At 46.8% G+C, this 15,537-nt stretch overlaps 2 protein-coding genes across 6 annotated transcripts in view; both read left to right on the top strand.

Annotated features, from left to right (window-relative positions):
- The first annotated feature begins 1,560 nt into the window (after positions 1–1,560).
- On the top strand, positions 1,561–2,339 carry LOC118523732 (large ribosomal subunit protein uL16). Its single transcript, XM_036073512.2, has one exon. It carries the CDS (start codon positions 1,614–1,616, stop codon positions 2,229–2,231), a length of 618 nt encoding a protein of 205 aa, XP_035929405.1. The 5' UTR covers positions 1,561–1,613; the 3' UTR covers positions 2,232–2,339.
- Positions 2,340–9,426: 7,087 nt separating this feature from the next.
- PRPSAP2 (phosphoribosyl pyrophosphate synthetase associated protein 2) overlaps positions 9,427–15,537 on the top strand; it is a 51,250-nt gene continuing 45,139 nt past the window's right edge. For 2 of the 5 annotated variants that reach the window (XR_013446043.1, XM_078067999.1), the window contains exons 1-3: positions 9,429–9,558; positions 14,392–14,488; positions 14,740–14,890. Coding sequence is in view for 4 of the 5 variants with exons in the window: in XM_078067999.1 (XP_077924125.1) it covers positions 14,772–14,890 (119 nt within the window). In the remaining variant the exon portion in view is untranslated. Of the gene's footprint in view, positions 9,559–14,391; positions 14,489–14,739; positions 14,891–15,537 lie in introns of all 5 variants that reach the window. The other 3 variants (XM_078068000.1, XM_036073506.2, XM_036073507.2) reach the window with 3 other exon arrangements.

The raw sequence follows: 15,537 nt of genomic DNA, 5'->3' as shown, positions 1-15,537 counted from the left end.
CTGTGGAACTCCTCCTCAGGGCTCCCCTCTATTGCTAGATGGGATGCTGCCCCATTTATGAATCCTTTAACAAACCCAATTAGATCTTCAAACGTACTCAGCCGAATTTTATTTCGAACACCCTAGTGCAATAGTTCCCGAGTAAAACCTGTTTTTATACTTTAACTACTGGCAGGCTCTGGTTTTCTCTGGCATTTTGAGATTGGGAGATTTTTATGGGCCAAGACTCAAAGCAGTGTAAGTCACGTCTGCTCACATTTCGTGTCCAGAACACAGTTACACGGCCCCACTGCAAGGCAACTGGGGAATGTAATTTACCTGCGTGCCCACGAGGACACTTTTATTATTAAAAACCGGGCATTATTTTTACTGTAGGAAGAGGTTGTCACAGTGGTGAATGTTGATGGCTATTGCTGGTCACTTCCCTGGTACCCATTGCTCCCCTCCTAACATGATCTCAATTTTTATACCCCAAAGGGAAATTGATGCGGGCTCTCAGTACAGCTGGGAGAGGGGACAGTGAGTTCAGATCACATCTCCTAGGTTGGAAGTTGGAGCCATTGAAATTTCCTTTACACATAAATGACACGGTAAAAATGATTTTTCAGAAAGGAACTAATCAAGGAAAATCACGCATAAAATGCCTTATGAATCTGAGACTGGGTACCTTCAGCCTGCAAACGGCCTGCGCCCACGGAGGTTTTGTGACTTCCACACCTCAAGCCCAGCTGAGTCAGAGTCAGATGACCTTCTACACTGGCTTGAGGGGCAGGGATGTAAATCAGAGATGACCACACCTGCATCCCCTTTAGGAACATGGAGGAAGAGATTAAAGGGGGGAGGGGGGGAAAGGGTCTTCTGATGCTCTGCCACTTTCTGGCTCTGTGACCTTGGCAAGTGACGTTTCCTCCTTCTCTCCAGTGCACAGTTGCGTCAGACCTAATGGACAAGACCACCGTTCTGGGTGGGGTCTGCTTTACAGATGGTTGCCCCAGGTTTCCCTCTCAAAGGAAAGTGGTGGAGGATGGCATTATACGCAGTGCCACTTGCTGGAGCACTCTCTTCCCCTGCTCCAAACACCAGGCTTGGCCCCATGACTTCCTCTGGCCAGTGGGTGTGTTAAAGAGAGAATGACTCATTCTGACACCCGTTAAAGAATGGTAAGGCAGGCTTTATTCAAGAGGGTCAATCGGGGTAAGTGCCGGGACCACTGTGGTGGGGTTTTGCAGTGGGGGACAAAAACTGGGCTCAACTCAGAACACAACACAGAAAAGTGGCAATTTATAACCAGGGAGTAGGGTGGGGGCCAGTGGATGAAAAATTACCGAAAGGAAATGTCAAGAGGGATTCTGGCCAAAGGAGATTTTGGCAGAAGGCGGGCCAGGGTGATGAGACACCACCAGGGGGACAGCGGAGGGTGAGGATTTCCATTAGGTATGGAGGGTGATTGCATATGGAGGATGGGGGATTCTGGCTAAACGGACTTAGCAACGTTCTTACTTCAACTGGACAATGCAAATATGAGCACGGAAGTCCAAAAGTTGAGGCCTAGTTGAAAAAGAACTTAGAGGACTCTTTTCCTTCGGCGCGCCACTGAAGATCCTGGTGTCGCCATGGGCCGCCGCCCCGCCCGGTGTTACCGGTATTGTAAGAACAAGCCGTATCCAAAGTCTCGCTTCTGCAGAGGTGTCCCTGATGCCAAGATCCGCATCTTTGACCTGGGGCGGAAGAAGGCAAAAGTGGATGAGTTCCCACTATGTGGCCACATGGTGTCAGATGAATATGAGCAGCTCTCCTCTGAAGCCCTGGAGGCTGCCCGTATTTGTGCCAACAAGTACATGGTGAAAAGCTGTGGCAAAGATGGTTTTCACATCCGAGTGCGGCTCCATCCCTTGCATGTCATCCGTATCAACAAGATGTTGTCCTGTGCTGGAGCTGACAGGCTGCAGACAGGTATGCGGGGTGCCTTTGGAAAGCCCCAGGGCACAGTAGCCAGGGTCCACATTGGCCAAGTCATCATGTCCATCCGTACCAAGCTGCAGAACAAGGAGCATGTGATTGAGGCCCTACGCAGGGCCAAGTTCAAGTTCCCTGGCCGCCAGAAGATCCATATCTCCAAGAAGTGGGGCTTTACTAAGTTTAATGCGGATGAATTTGAAGACATGGTGGCTGAAAAGCGGCTTATCCCAGATGGCTGTGGGGTCAAATACATCCCTAATCGTGGCCCCTAGGACAAATGGAGGGCTCTGCACTCATGAGAATCTCGGCACTGCCCCCTCCCGACTCATGCCCACCAATAAAACCTACTTCCTGTCAAAAAAAAAAAAAAAAAAAAAGAACTTAGAGGAGCCTGAGTAGAGTTCAGCCAAGGAGAGACTCTTTGTCTGACATGAGCAAAAATGACACATGTCATTTCCCAGCAGGAGCTGTTCCGGTTGATGCATAATTAGCAACAGGTGTCTTTTTTTCTCTCTGCTGGGAGATGGACAGTGGCCCAAAAAGGGGTTGTTCCTTCAGGCTGGGGCATCGAATGTGGACCATGTCGGTTAGAGCTGCCAGAGGACCCACAATGGACACGTAGTGTTAGAAAGAATTCTTTGGGGGCGCCAGGGTGGCTCAGTCGTTAAGCGTCTGCTTTGGCTCAGGTCATGACCCCAGGGTCCTGGGATTGAGCCTGGTGTTAGGCTCCCTGCTCAGCGGGGAGTCTGCTTCTTCCTCTCCTTCTGCCCCTCCCCCTTCCCCTGCTCGTGCTTTCTCGTGCTCTCTCACTCTCTCTCAAAGAAATAAATAAAATCTTAAAAAAAAAAGAACAAATTCTTTGCTGTTATAACCAACAGTCATCTGGGGCCCATTTGTTACTGCAGCAAAACCCAGCCCAGCCTGATCCACAGAGACCTCCTTATTGCCATTCACAGTGGTGCCTCCCCAGACAGGACAGGTGCCTTCCGCTGGTAGCTCTGACCAGCTTCCTGAGGCCGAGATGAAAGCTGTTTCCTGGCAGCCTCTGCCCTGGCCCCAGTTCGGGCCTCAGTGAGGAACAGGGCCCAGCTGCTCCCTCCCATGGGACAGGCCTGCAGTGATTTATAGGCAGAGAGGTGTCTCCAGGGTCCATGTCCAGACACTTCAGAAAGAGCTTCCACTTTATTTTGCAAGCTTTTTGGGCACCAAGCCCAGGACTGAGGACTATTTCAAGGGCCTTCATTTATATTTGAGACCTAATTTTTTTTTTATTACATCCAAAAAATGTTTTAAACCCCTGCAAAGCCAGTATTAATCTGTATTTAATTAAAGGCCCACACAATGTAACATTAGACTCCATCTCCTCATCACTGAATCTAATGTTCATACATTTTTCAGGACAGCAAAACACGTGGCTTAGATTTTCTCACTTTGTAAAAATTTCCCATAAAGTAAGATGAACGCTAATTGCTTAGATATCACAGATATTCGGAAGTTGAGTGAATCCCTTGCGGCCAAATGACTTCAGAAACAAAATCATATAAAATCCTTCCAAGTTTTATTTTACGGCAAAGACTTCCGTATTTTCTGCCATATGTGGGCACATTTTTATATATTTGATGGAGGATGTGGAGTGAGCATACAAAGACAAAGCCTTGGAAGAAGGTCTTTTTTTTTTTAATTTTTTATTGTTATGTTAATCACCATACATTACTTCATTAGTTTTTGATGTAGTGTTCCATGATTCATTGTTTGTGCATAACACCCAGTGCTCCATGCCGAACGTGCCCTCTTTAATACCCATCACCAGGCTAACCCATCCTCCCACCCCCCTCCCCTCTAGAACCCTCAGTTTGTTTTTCAGAGTCCATCGTCTCTCGTGGTTCGTCTCCCCCTCCGATTTCCCCCCCTTCATTCTGGAAGAAGGTCTTAATGTTGTTAGTGGTCCTTTGCAGGACATGACTTGGGGCCCCTTCCCGTCTGTGATGGAGATGGCTAGTAGCTCACCAACATCCACTCTTCTCCTTCATCCTCAGAGCTCCCAGACAGTGGTTCTCAAAGTATGGCTGTTGGACAGCATCGACCTCCCATGGGAACTTGGGATCAATGTCATATATGGTGATATAATATCATTTATATATTTACAAAATTTATATTCTATATTTATTTACGAAGGTCTCACTTGTATAGTATCATTTCCTGGGTGCTAAAGCAGGCACTTGGCAACCACTTAGCATGCAGGGGCTTACCTACCTCTTGGTCATCTCGTAAGGCAGGTGTTTCATCATTCTCTGCTGCGGCCCAGCTCTCTAACTGGGCCTGGCACGTGGTGGGTACTCAATCAATATTTGTTGAGTGAATGAATGGAGCTGAAGGTCAGCTAGCAAGGTGGCCAGGGAGGTACAGGCAACTTGATATGGACAAGTAATTTTATTTTATTTTATTTTATTTTTTAATTTTTTTTTTAAAGATTTTATTTATTTATTTGTCAGAGAGAGAGCACAAGCAGGCGGAGCAGCAGAGGCAGAGGGAGAAGCAGGCTCCCCGCTGAGCAGGGAGCCCAACGTGGGACTCGATCCCTGGACCCTGGGATCATGACCTGAGCCGAAGGCAGCCGCTTAACCGACTGAGCCACTCAGGCGTCCCTAAATAATTTATTTATTCATGAGAGTCAGAGAGAGAGAGAGAGAGAGAGAGGCAGAGGCAGAGGGAGAAGCAGGCTCCCCGCCTAGCAGGGAGCCCGATGCGGGACTTGATCCCAGGACCCTGAGAAAATGACCTGAGCCGAAGGCAGACACTTAACCATCTGAGCCACCCAGGCGCCCTGGACAAGTAATTTTAAAAGCCCAGGAAACATTGACCATCCACTGGGCCAATTAAAAAAAAAAAAAAGGACCGTGCTTGGTGTGGGTGGGGATGAGGAGAAAAAATGGACACTCTTCATGTTTTTGGCAAGAATATAAATTAATACAAAATTTCTTGGGAACAAAATTTGAAAAGTGCATATCCTTTGATCAACAAGCTTACCTGGAGAAATTTAACGTGAAAAAATACTTGGGCAAAAGCGCAAAGACAGGTTGCGTAGATTAGTAAAAAGTGCTCAGAATTAGAGGTGGTTTAAAAACATCATGGTCCATCCATATTACCGTAGTTCATAGTAAGTGCGGCTAATAGAAAGTGGTTGACAACTGTGTGCCAGATAATAAGTCACTTGGTCATCACGACAACCTACTGAGGTAGACGTTGTGATCATTCCCCTCCTATAGCTGAGGAAGCAGGGACAGAAAGGTAAAGGTCACACGGCCAGTGAGTAGGGGAGAAGGAATTTGGACAGAGGTCATCTCGTTCCCAAGTCTATGCTGTTTAGTCCACGGTACACATGACGATGACCTTGACTTAAGTTCATTACATGAACTGTCTGCAATCAATTGGTAAGTGGAAAAGGGAGGTTAAAAAAAGATCAGGAGTGGGGTGCCTGGGTGGCGTAGTCAGTTAAGCGACAGACTCTTGATTTTGGCTCAGGTCGTGGTCTCATGGGTGGTGGGATCAAGCCCCGTGTTGGGCTCCGCGCTCAGCAGGGAGTCTGCTTGAAGATTCTCTCCCTCTGCTCCTCTCCCCCGCCTCAAATAAATAAATAAATCTTTAAAAAAACATATCAGAAGTGAGCATCTCTCCATGGTAAGATAATGGCAAACACCTTTTTACTTCTCTTTGTGTGTTTGAATTTTTTTACATGTAAATATTAATAATCACGAAAACTATGAAGCTTTTTTCATTTTTGGGGGGGGATAGAAAAAGAAAATCCAAAGGATAAGGGAAAGGGCTCGATGATGGAAGCTTCCAAGGTCCCCCTGACTACTGACCAGGGCACTGGTCTCTGTTGCCTCCCACAGTCAGACCAGCTGCCATCCTCCTCCACTTGGAGAGGAAACAAATCCATTTATTCCTGATGGCCAGAGATGCGAGGGTGGGCCAGCTTCCCCTGGTGGCCTCTTACTCCTGGACTCCACGGAAAGGTCATTCCCTACCCCGAATCCCCGTATAGCTGCTAATCTGAGTACCCATTTTTCAGGTGAGGAAACTGAAGCTCAGGGCGGTGCCCTCACTGCTCTGTCTGAGGTCATTTCTGCAATGAGGAGGCAGGATGCAGACTCTGGTCCTAGTGACTGACAGTCAAGTCCCTGAATTTTCATTTTAACATTTATTTGAAGGAGAAGTCTGTGTTTTCTGCTCTACCACCCTTCTGACAAACTTCTAAAAAACTATAGCAAAGATTCTCTTCCTTTAAAAAGAAAAGGTTGGAGGGGAATGTCTTAGGCTTGGTGTCTTGATTCATATTTTATGTGCAAAAGTTTGACCCTTGAATGTGGTCAATGAAGTGATGCAGGCAGGCTGATCACTTCCATAATATATAAAGACTTGGAAACCTCCAAGTGTGCAAGGGATTCTCAAGCTTAGCAATAGACTAACCCAAAACTGCATTCAAGTGAAACTGACCACAGTCTTTAAATTCTGGTTCTGCTCCTTTCTTGCTAATTACCCATGGCTGTGTAACAAGACATCTCCAACCTCAGTGACCTAATCCAAAAATGTATTATTATCTCTCAATGTTCTGTGGTTTGACTGGGCTCAGCTGGGTGATTCTCACTTGGGGTCTCTCCTACAGTTGCTGTCAGGTGGTGACTGGGGCTGCGGTCACTGCTGGGTCATCGGGGCAGGATGTCCACCACAGCTTCCCCCCATGGCCTAAACCCCAAGGATAATGATAATGGGAGATAAGACATCGGCCCCAGGGATTTCAAAAGAGTCTTTGGAAAACGGAAGGCAGATGGACAAGTGGTATTTGATATAAAAGAGCAAAGGAAACCAGAAGATAAGTGCCTGCAATGAGGGGAAACTGATGAGAAACTAACCATTTCACTGGAATCCTGGAAGCAGTGCTATATTGGAGCAAGCCATACTGGCTCAGGAGAGCCAATCTGTATAATTTCTTTTTTTTTTTTTTTTTTTAAAGATTTTATTTATTTATTTGACAGAGAGAGAGATAGCGAGAGCAGGAACACAAGCAGGGGGAGTGGGAGAGGGAGAAGCAGGCTTCCGGCCGAGCAGGGAGCCCGATGTGGGACTCAATCCCAGGACCCTGGGATCATGACCTGAGCCGAAGGCAGACGCTTAACGACTGAGCCACCCAGGCACCCCGATCTGTATAATTTCCAGAACATTCTCTCTGTGTGGTGCGAGTATTATATAATTCTGTGCTATTGCCCACCTCCTTTCCACCAAGGGGGTAAATCTGAGGTCACCCATTTTACAGACATTTCTTGAGTACCATACTTGTGTCAGACACTGTTTTGAGTACTGGGAAATAGTGGTCAGCAAAAGAGACAAAGGGCCTGCCCAAACGGGACTTACAGTCTATGGGACCTGGGGTGGAGATATTTATGAAATAATCATCCAAGTAAAAACAATTAGCAATAATTAGCAATCATGATAAGCTTAATGAAGAAAAAGTACATGAAGTAGATGGGGGGTGTTTAGGGAAGGCTTGAAGATGACAGCTGAGCTGAGATGCAGTTTCAGTAGGAGTGGATGGAGGAAAGGACTGCAGGAGGAAGGGCATTCCGGGAGGCAGGAACAGCACGTGCAAAGGCCCTGTAGTTCATAGATAGAGGTGAACTGGTGAGAAAGAGGCTGGTGAGAAAGAACAACAAGTAAGCTGGGGGAGAACCCGCAGGCCCCTGCGAATGAATGACTGAAACCCAGTCCGCAATGACTTAAGAGGGTGGAGGGAAGAAATTTATTGGCCCCCATCATTGAAAAGTCCAGGGAACTCCTGACTTCAGATTCAGCCAAACTCAACGGGGCTCGTCTATATCCCTCCCCCTTTCTTCTTCTCTGAGCATTTCTTCTTGTCGGTTCCCCTCCAGGTATCCTGACAGATAGCAAGAGAGGAAGACTCTAGCCTCAGTTCCCCAGGAGGCTGGAGATTGTGTCTCCTGGGCTCCCGTTGGCTCAGCGGCCTAACCTTGGAGCCAATCAGCAAGCTGAGAGAGAGATGAGCTGTCCTGATTGGTCAGATCCATTCATAGGGCAACAGGTGGCGTGAAGGGTGGATCCCACGCTGCTGGCCAAGGCAGGCAGGTGGGGTTGGACGAGGGTTAGATCACAGTGCAGAAGAAGTGAAGAAAACCCAGCAGAGTTCCGTTTGGAGAGGATTCAGTTTTGTGCCGCGGATGTATCAGTGGGCTCATGGGCCTCGCTCTTTGCAGAAGTATGTCCCTGTACAGTTGTCACGCAAAGGAGATGTCTTAAATGACTCCATTTCATGAAGTATCACCCAATTTATAACTCATAAGTTGAGATGCTTGTATTCCGCAATTGTAAAATAAGAGGTTGGCTGTTTCTAGCTAAGCTGCCCAACTTTTGATGAATGATTTCATGCCTGATGCTTGTGAAAAATCCAAAGCAGAGTTGGAGATGCAGTGCGGTATACGGGTCAGCTTAGTGCAGAGTTTGGTGCCGGGCATCCTGGATTGCAATTCTTGTCCACTTAGCATTTGTCAAGTCATTCACCGTCGGTGTTTCAGTTCCCACAGCTGTTAAAATGCCTACTTCAGGGCGCCTGGGTGGCTCAGTTGGTTAAGCAACTGCCTTCGGCTCAGGTCATGATCTTGGAGTCCCAGAATCGAGTCCCGCATCAGGCTCCCTGCTCAGCAGGGAGTCTGCTTCTCCCTCTGACCCTCCCCCCTCTCATGTGCTCTCTCTCTCTCATTCTCTCTCTCAAAATAAATAAATAAAATCTTAAAAAAAAAAAGCCTACTTCATTCTCTTGTGAGGATTAAATAAATTACGGTTAATATATGTTAAGCACTTAAGAGGACTCGGTCTGACACATGATAAATGCTACATACGTGGTCGCCATTATTATGTTATATATATAAAATAAAGGCTAAACACACTTAAATTATAAGGAATTCAGGAAACGGATACCAAAAGCACCAATTCCTTTATAACAAAAGAAGAAAGGAAATAATTACAGTAACAACGGAGCATTTACTACTTGCCAGAAACGGAGCTAAAAAGCTTTGCATGTGCTATCTCATTTAATCCTCACAACCCCATGACATGGATGCTACTATCATTTCCATTTTTCAGATGAGGAAATCGAGGCTCGGAGGGGTGAAGTGACTTTGCCCAAGGTTACAGGCCAGTAAAGACTCGAACCCAGACATCTGTGATTCCACACGCTCGCTCTCGTTCACAGCCACCTGGGGGATAGCCACGTCCAAGGGGCCCAATGAGGCTCAGCCCCGCCCATCTCCGCCCCTCGTGCCGGCCTGGCCCCACCCCTCTAGCCCGGCCCTTCGGCCTCGCTCCTCCGCTCGGGTGGGCTACGCCCACGGCCCCAAGCCAGGTGCCTCCGCAAGCCCGGCTCCCGGCCCCGCCCTCTGCCCCGCCCACAGGCCTCGCAGTCGCCGCGGACGCCGTTCTTGCGCATGGAGTCGCCATTTTGCTCCTAGAGAAGCCGTCTGGAGAGCCGGCGCTTTCTTCCTTCGGCAGCCGAGGCTGCGGCGGGGCCGGGGCTGGGGTCGGGGCCAGGTAGGCGGGCGGGAGCCAGCGACGAGTGGCGGCGCGGACCGGCGGGCTCCGGCACTGCGGGGCGCAGGTGCAAGGGGCGGGGAGCCCCGCGGCGCCGGCTCGCGGACGGGTCGCGCGGTCCCGGGGCGGCGGCTGGGGGGGTACAGCGGGGCGACCCCGGCCTCGCGCCCGCAGCCGCCCCCTTCCTCCCTCCCTCCTTTCCCGTCCGGGGTCCGCAGGGCTCGGGCCCGGCGCGCGGGCCCCGGGGTTGCCCCGCTCCAGGCGCCGTTGGGAGTCGAGCCCTAATTATGGGACCTGCGGCCGGGCGGCTCAGAAAACAAGCCTCCAGCCCAGCCATCTCCGGCCCCTAATCTGCCACGGCCCCTGATGTTAAGTTGACTGGCCTTGCTCGTCGCAGACATTTGTTACCCTCTAGCCGGTTTTTTATTTTTTATTTTTATTTTTATTTTTATTCCGCCCAGAACTCACCCAGGAGGGAGGACCTTGATGTAATTTTTAGGTCTTATTTTACTATAAAATGTTTCCCCCCAGTATATTACATTGATGAGAAGGATTTTTCCCCCTTTATTCTGATCCTGGCGCAGTTTAGGTTGTTTAGCTTTTACAAAGAATAAGGAAATGCGGAATGGGGATTTGGGGCATGAGGAAGTGTGATTTATAATGTTAAAAAGATTTAAACGCGCAAATAAAAATAATTCAGTCACATTATTGAACTCCACTAAATCATACCCTTATTCCTGTCCGTATTCCTATCCTGACCTGGTCTATACCATTATCACCCAGTTTTGATTAGAGGAGATGAAATTCTGCTCTTACTTAACCTAGAGACTTCTGCATAGTCCCGGAGATTTACCGTTTTTATTGTGTTGAATATATATTCAGAATTTTACTTAATTACCCCATTAGGGATCCTTTCCACATGTCCAGTGTTGCTCTTAAAAAAAGCTTGCAGTGACCATCATTGAGCATATATTGCTTTTTCTTTCTTCCCCTTGGTATAAATTCCCAAAAGGGGAAATACTGAATCAAAGTTCTGTGTTGTGTTCTTTCTTTAACACTTGATATCAGTTGTTTCCTAAACAAGCACGTTTGCTGTAGACATTTTTCAAAATCTGGATGTTTGTCCGATCCTGCTCGCTGTAATGCCAAATTCAGCAGGGGAGTCCAGTCATTTTCTGTGCTGTTGAGAGACAAGCTGTGCATACATAACTGTCTGTGCTCCAAGTCAGACTGAAACTGAGCTAATGTCTGCTGCTCAGAGGCCATGCAGGCTTGAGCACGTTTCTTCATCTCAAAGCCTCGTTTCCCCATGTGTAAAATGGGTCCTCATCTGGTGCCTGCTTTATTGAGTTGTCATAAGAATTCAAAGCACTCAGAAAATGATGTTTGCTGTAAGAAAACGTGCTGATGGAGAGACGGGCAAAGTGCCTGGGATCACAGAGGCATAGAGGATTAATTCAGCTTAGGCTTTTGCCCTACTAATTCTCTTCAGCACTGATATAAAAAGCATTTTTTTTTTTTTGAGTGAGGGACATCACTAATAAAAATAATCATTCTTTGCACTTTATGATGCCTTCTAGTTCCATTTGTTAATCATTGCAACTCAACCAGGTCAGACTTTACTCAACAAATGTTTGTTGTTTGACAAATATCATTGAGCTTCTTCAATGTGCCAGGTACTAGGCTCTGGTCATACAGCAGAGGACATAATGGTGAGAAAAAAAATCTCTGTTGTCCTGGACCTTAAATTCTGGTGGAGGAAGCTGATTTTACTAAGCATCGATCTCTCTTGTCAGGAAGGGAGAGGCACAGGCCTGGCCAAGGGACCTACCCAAGGACTGGTAGCTAGGGACCGTGGAAGACAGACCCAAGACTTCACCCTCCTACTCCAGCATCTTTAGATAGGAGGTGTTTGTACAGTGGGCTCTTTGGAGGGAAAGCATCACGCTGTAATGCGAGCCTTCCTCATCCAAAATATGGAGAAGTGGTTCTGAAATGATTGCTGGCAACAGCCAAAGCAAGTGGTCTTTCAGTGTGGATTCATTCACGAGACCTAATAGGTTGTCAAATCTCATTCAAAGAGGAGTAGGATTTGCTTTTTGAGAGGGGCCGAGAGTCTCTGAAGAGGGTGTGTTTTCATACGTGGTATAAATAATTCTCACACATTTACATTGTCAAGTAAATGTAGGATAAATGTAAAAGCAACTGTAGTTTGTGGGTTCCATTTCACACTGAAGCTTTGTGCTAATGAGCCTCCTGCCAGCCCCATCCTGGTGATTATGTTTCTGAGGATAATCTTTTAAAACTCACTTTTCTTGAAGCTTGGTAAAGAGCACAACTTCCATTTCCAGTAGGGAAAAGGAGAACCAAAGCTAGCAACAGCCCTTAGGTTTGAACATCTTGTAGAATGAATGGTCACAGAACATGACTGTATCGATAACCATTTCCACATGGACTCCCCTTCCGGTGCCATCTCTGAGGGTAGTCTCAGGTTAGGTTTCAGTTACAGAAACCTGGTACCTGAAGACGGGGACTTAAGAGGCCACAGTCAGTGGTGAAGGGCATTTAAACTATGACCAGTAAGGAAAGGCTCCAGGAAGTAGCTTGGAGAAGAGAATACACAGAGCTAAGAGAGCCATCTAGAGATAGGTGGAGCCCTGCCCTGCGGCGAAGGAATTTGATGTTTGCTGTAAATTGTCAAGGGAAGGACAAGGACCAGGGGCTGGCGACTGCGGGGAGAGGAAGTTTAGCATGTTCTAAAAAGAGTTTGGAATGGATGGGCCCTCAGGATGTGGGCATCAGTCTCTGGAGCTCTTCAAGCGCCTGGAGTGGTTTCTTGGAGTGCTGTAGATGGGCCGATTGACCTCTAAGAGCTCTTTCTGCCCTCAGATGCTTTCCTTCTGAGTGTTCCAAGCCCTCTCAAGACCACTGTGGTACTTTAGGAATCTTCTTATTTGAGGTTTGTGGGATATAAAAAGAGGGCCACCCTATGTGTATTACTGTACTTGTTCAGGAGAAAACCAAAATATTAACAGTTGATTCCTATGTAGCTTCCATTTACCAAGCAGATCCTCTATGTGGGACACTTTGTTAAGTGCTGTACAGAAATTAATTTTACAGTGACCCTGTAGGGGCCATATTCATGTATTGTATGGATGAGGGAACTGAGGCTAAGAGAGATTATGCAGGGCCTCGCAGGGAACTACGTAGGAGACAAGATGTACACATGAGTTTGACTCCAAAGCCTATACTTATAACTACAGGAAAATGAGTTTCCTCTTCCAGATGTGTACCCTGTGTTCCTGAACACACATATATTGGTTGAGAGACAGTATCGGAAGATACTTAAGATCTCTTCCAACTTCGAGTATTGCGAATGTTCTTTCATATATACCAGCCATTCTACCCCACACTATGCCATAAAGCAGGGGTCAGCCGACTTTCTATAGAGGATCAGATGATCAGCTCTTTTTCGGCTTTATGGCCGGCACTCAACTCTACCATTGTAGCCATAGACAGTTTGTAGGCAGTGAGCGTGGCTGTGTTCCAATACAGTTTTATGTACAGAAATAGCATTAGGAGGGACCTGGTTTGGCCCGTGGACTGTAGTTGGCTAATCCCTGCTCCCGAGCCACCTTCCATGATAGGCACCACCAGTCCTCCTTGGTCTCCTTAGGGCTTTGGCCATTTGTGCCTGCCTTTCTGTTTGTAATTCACAGGCTGTAGGTAAATTTCATTGCCCTGCTCTGCATTTCCCTTAAGAGGCACTCTGTGGGGAAATGGGCTTTCCTAGCAGGCTGGTGCTGCCCTACCTGTAAATTGCACCATCCCCAGGCCCCAGTGGTTCTCTTGCAGTTACTGCAGAGAGATGCACACATGCACTAGGAGGCCTGTTTAGGATGGTGACCCGCTAAATGAGCCATCTCCAGTACCAGGGAGTATTTGCAGCAGTTAAAAAGGACCAGATGGGCATCTATTTTGTAACCCTGGGTTGTTAGAATATATCGTTTAACAAAAAGGATGATAGATACATTTGTACGATGATTTTTTTAATGTTAGAAATGTATTTTTGTCCTATCTTTTTATGAGGGGAGGGCCACGAGTGAATGCGTAAAGGTCTGATGGTGTCCGTATCAAACTAATAAGAACTGTCCATTCTGGGAGGGTGGGTGGGAAGGGGCCTGGGATGGGGGCTGGTGACTTTAGCTTAAACGGTCCTGGTTCCGATTTTTCCAAGGAGAATGTGTTTGTGTGTTACTCTTATAATTAAAATGGAAGAACAGCAAAAAAGAGCCGCTCAGCTTCATCTCTTTTCGTAATCTCCACCGGCCTTCCCTGGTGCCATCCCAAGTAAAGCTGCAACTGAGGAAGCACAGTGTGCTTGCTGGGAATGTGCCCCCATGCCCCCGTGGCCTTCGAGATTGTTGCTGGGGCACCTAAGTCCTCCACCTTCCTTGGGTGATAAGGACACAGCCCAGAGAAGGGAGGGTGGGAGGGCACGTGAATGTGGGATGACCGCCTCACCTCTGATGACTTTGAGGCCAGGGGCTTTTCTCTCTGTGCCCTGCTGCCTTTCATTTGGGCGGTCTGCTCACTTCCCCTCAGGGTTATTTTCTGGTCGGCCTTTTCTTGCAGTTCAGGAGAATGCAGGTGGCAAGGTCCACCTTAGATGTGGCTCAGGGCATTAGGCAGCTGACAGGCCAGGGGAGGGCTTTGGGGTAAATAGTTATTATAGGAAAATATAATGGGCATAGATGGGTTATTCATTATTTAAGGGTCCATCAGTCCGTGTCCTTGCTAATGGCTCTGCCATTTTTCTGTGTGTTAATCCAGGAGGACTTTTGTTGTCAGAGAATAAAAGGAGGTTGTCCATAATTGACTTTAAGCAGCAAAACAGTAAAACACTGAGCTCTTCAGCTCCACCTTTCTTGTAAGTTTATCATTTATTCCCAGTGGTCATGAAAACTAACTAAATCATATAACATATTTCCATAAATTCGGAACCCTAAAATCCAAACGAACTTTTTATTTGTCCATACATAGATGTAACATAAGAGACTCCATGATGGTGAACACTAATCTCCTTCAGCTTAAGTCATTTGCTATTTAAAAAAAATAAAAGTTCATTCAGGTGAATTTAATATTCTCTGGCAGTTGTTAATATACTTTTAATCCTCCTAGGCTCTGAGAATTGGAAAACCAAGAAGGTTTTGATGTTTTGTGTGGCGCCACCTGAATTAGAAACCAAGATGAACATAACCAAAGGAGGTCTGGTGTTGTTTTCAGCAAATTCTAATTCATCGTGTATGGAGCTCTCAAAGAAGATTGCCGAGTGAGTTATAATCGTACCATTAAGATCCATATTCATTATGTGATGTTTTAAATTTGATGATTGCAAGAGTACTGATTGTTCAACTCGAGAGCAGATATTTTGTAGTTAATCTGCGTGTCATCTATATATTAAGGGCTAACCTTTTTGTTAAATATTTTATTTATTTATTTGACAGAGAGAGAGCACAAGCAGGGGAAGTGGCAGGCAGAGGGAGAAGCAGGCTTCCTGCTGAGCAGGGAGCCAGATGCGGGGCTCGATCCCAGGACCCTGGGATCATGACCTGAGCTGAAGGCAGCAGCCCAGCTGACTGAGCCACCCAGGCGCCCCAAGGGCTAACCTTTTTGTCAAACTGTCGTAACCCCCTACGTGTTTGTTAAACAGACATTTATTGAGTCCTCATGAGTGCCAGGGATTGTGTTCGGAGCCACCTGTGTTTAGAATTACTTGACTATAAAGAACAGTGGAGTGTATTCTCTATGAAAATAGTTTATCTAGATTACAGTCCAGTATAGTCTTAGTTATTTATTAAATAAAATTTTGCCAGAAACCAATATTGCACTGTATGTTAACTAACAAAATTTACATTAAAAAAAACAATAAAGATTGAACACCCTCCTGGGTGGGTACTAGGCCTTGATCCTAGATGT

This window comes from Halichoerus grypus, chromosome 2 (assembly GCF_964656455.1).
Source record: "Halichoerus grypus chromosome 2, mHalGry1.hap1.1, whole genome shotgun sequence".
In the NCBI taxonomy this organism is placed as follows: domain Eukaryota; kingdom Metazoa; phylum Chordata; class Mammalia; order Carnivora; family Phocidae; genus Halichoerus; species Halichoerus grypus.
The sequence above is the reverse complement of the archived record's forward strand: the minus strand, read 5'-3'. Positions and strand labels throughout refer to the sequence as shown.

What these genes read in the sequence shown, in the direction of transcription:
- LOC118523732 (XM_036073512.2), top strand. Translation starts at nt 1,614, where the DNA reads ATGGGCCGCCGCCCCGCCCGGTGTTACCGGTATTGTAAGAACAAGCCG.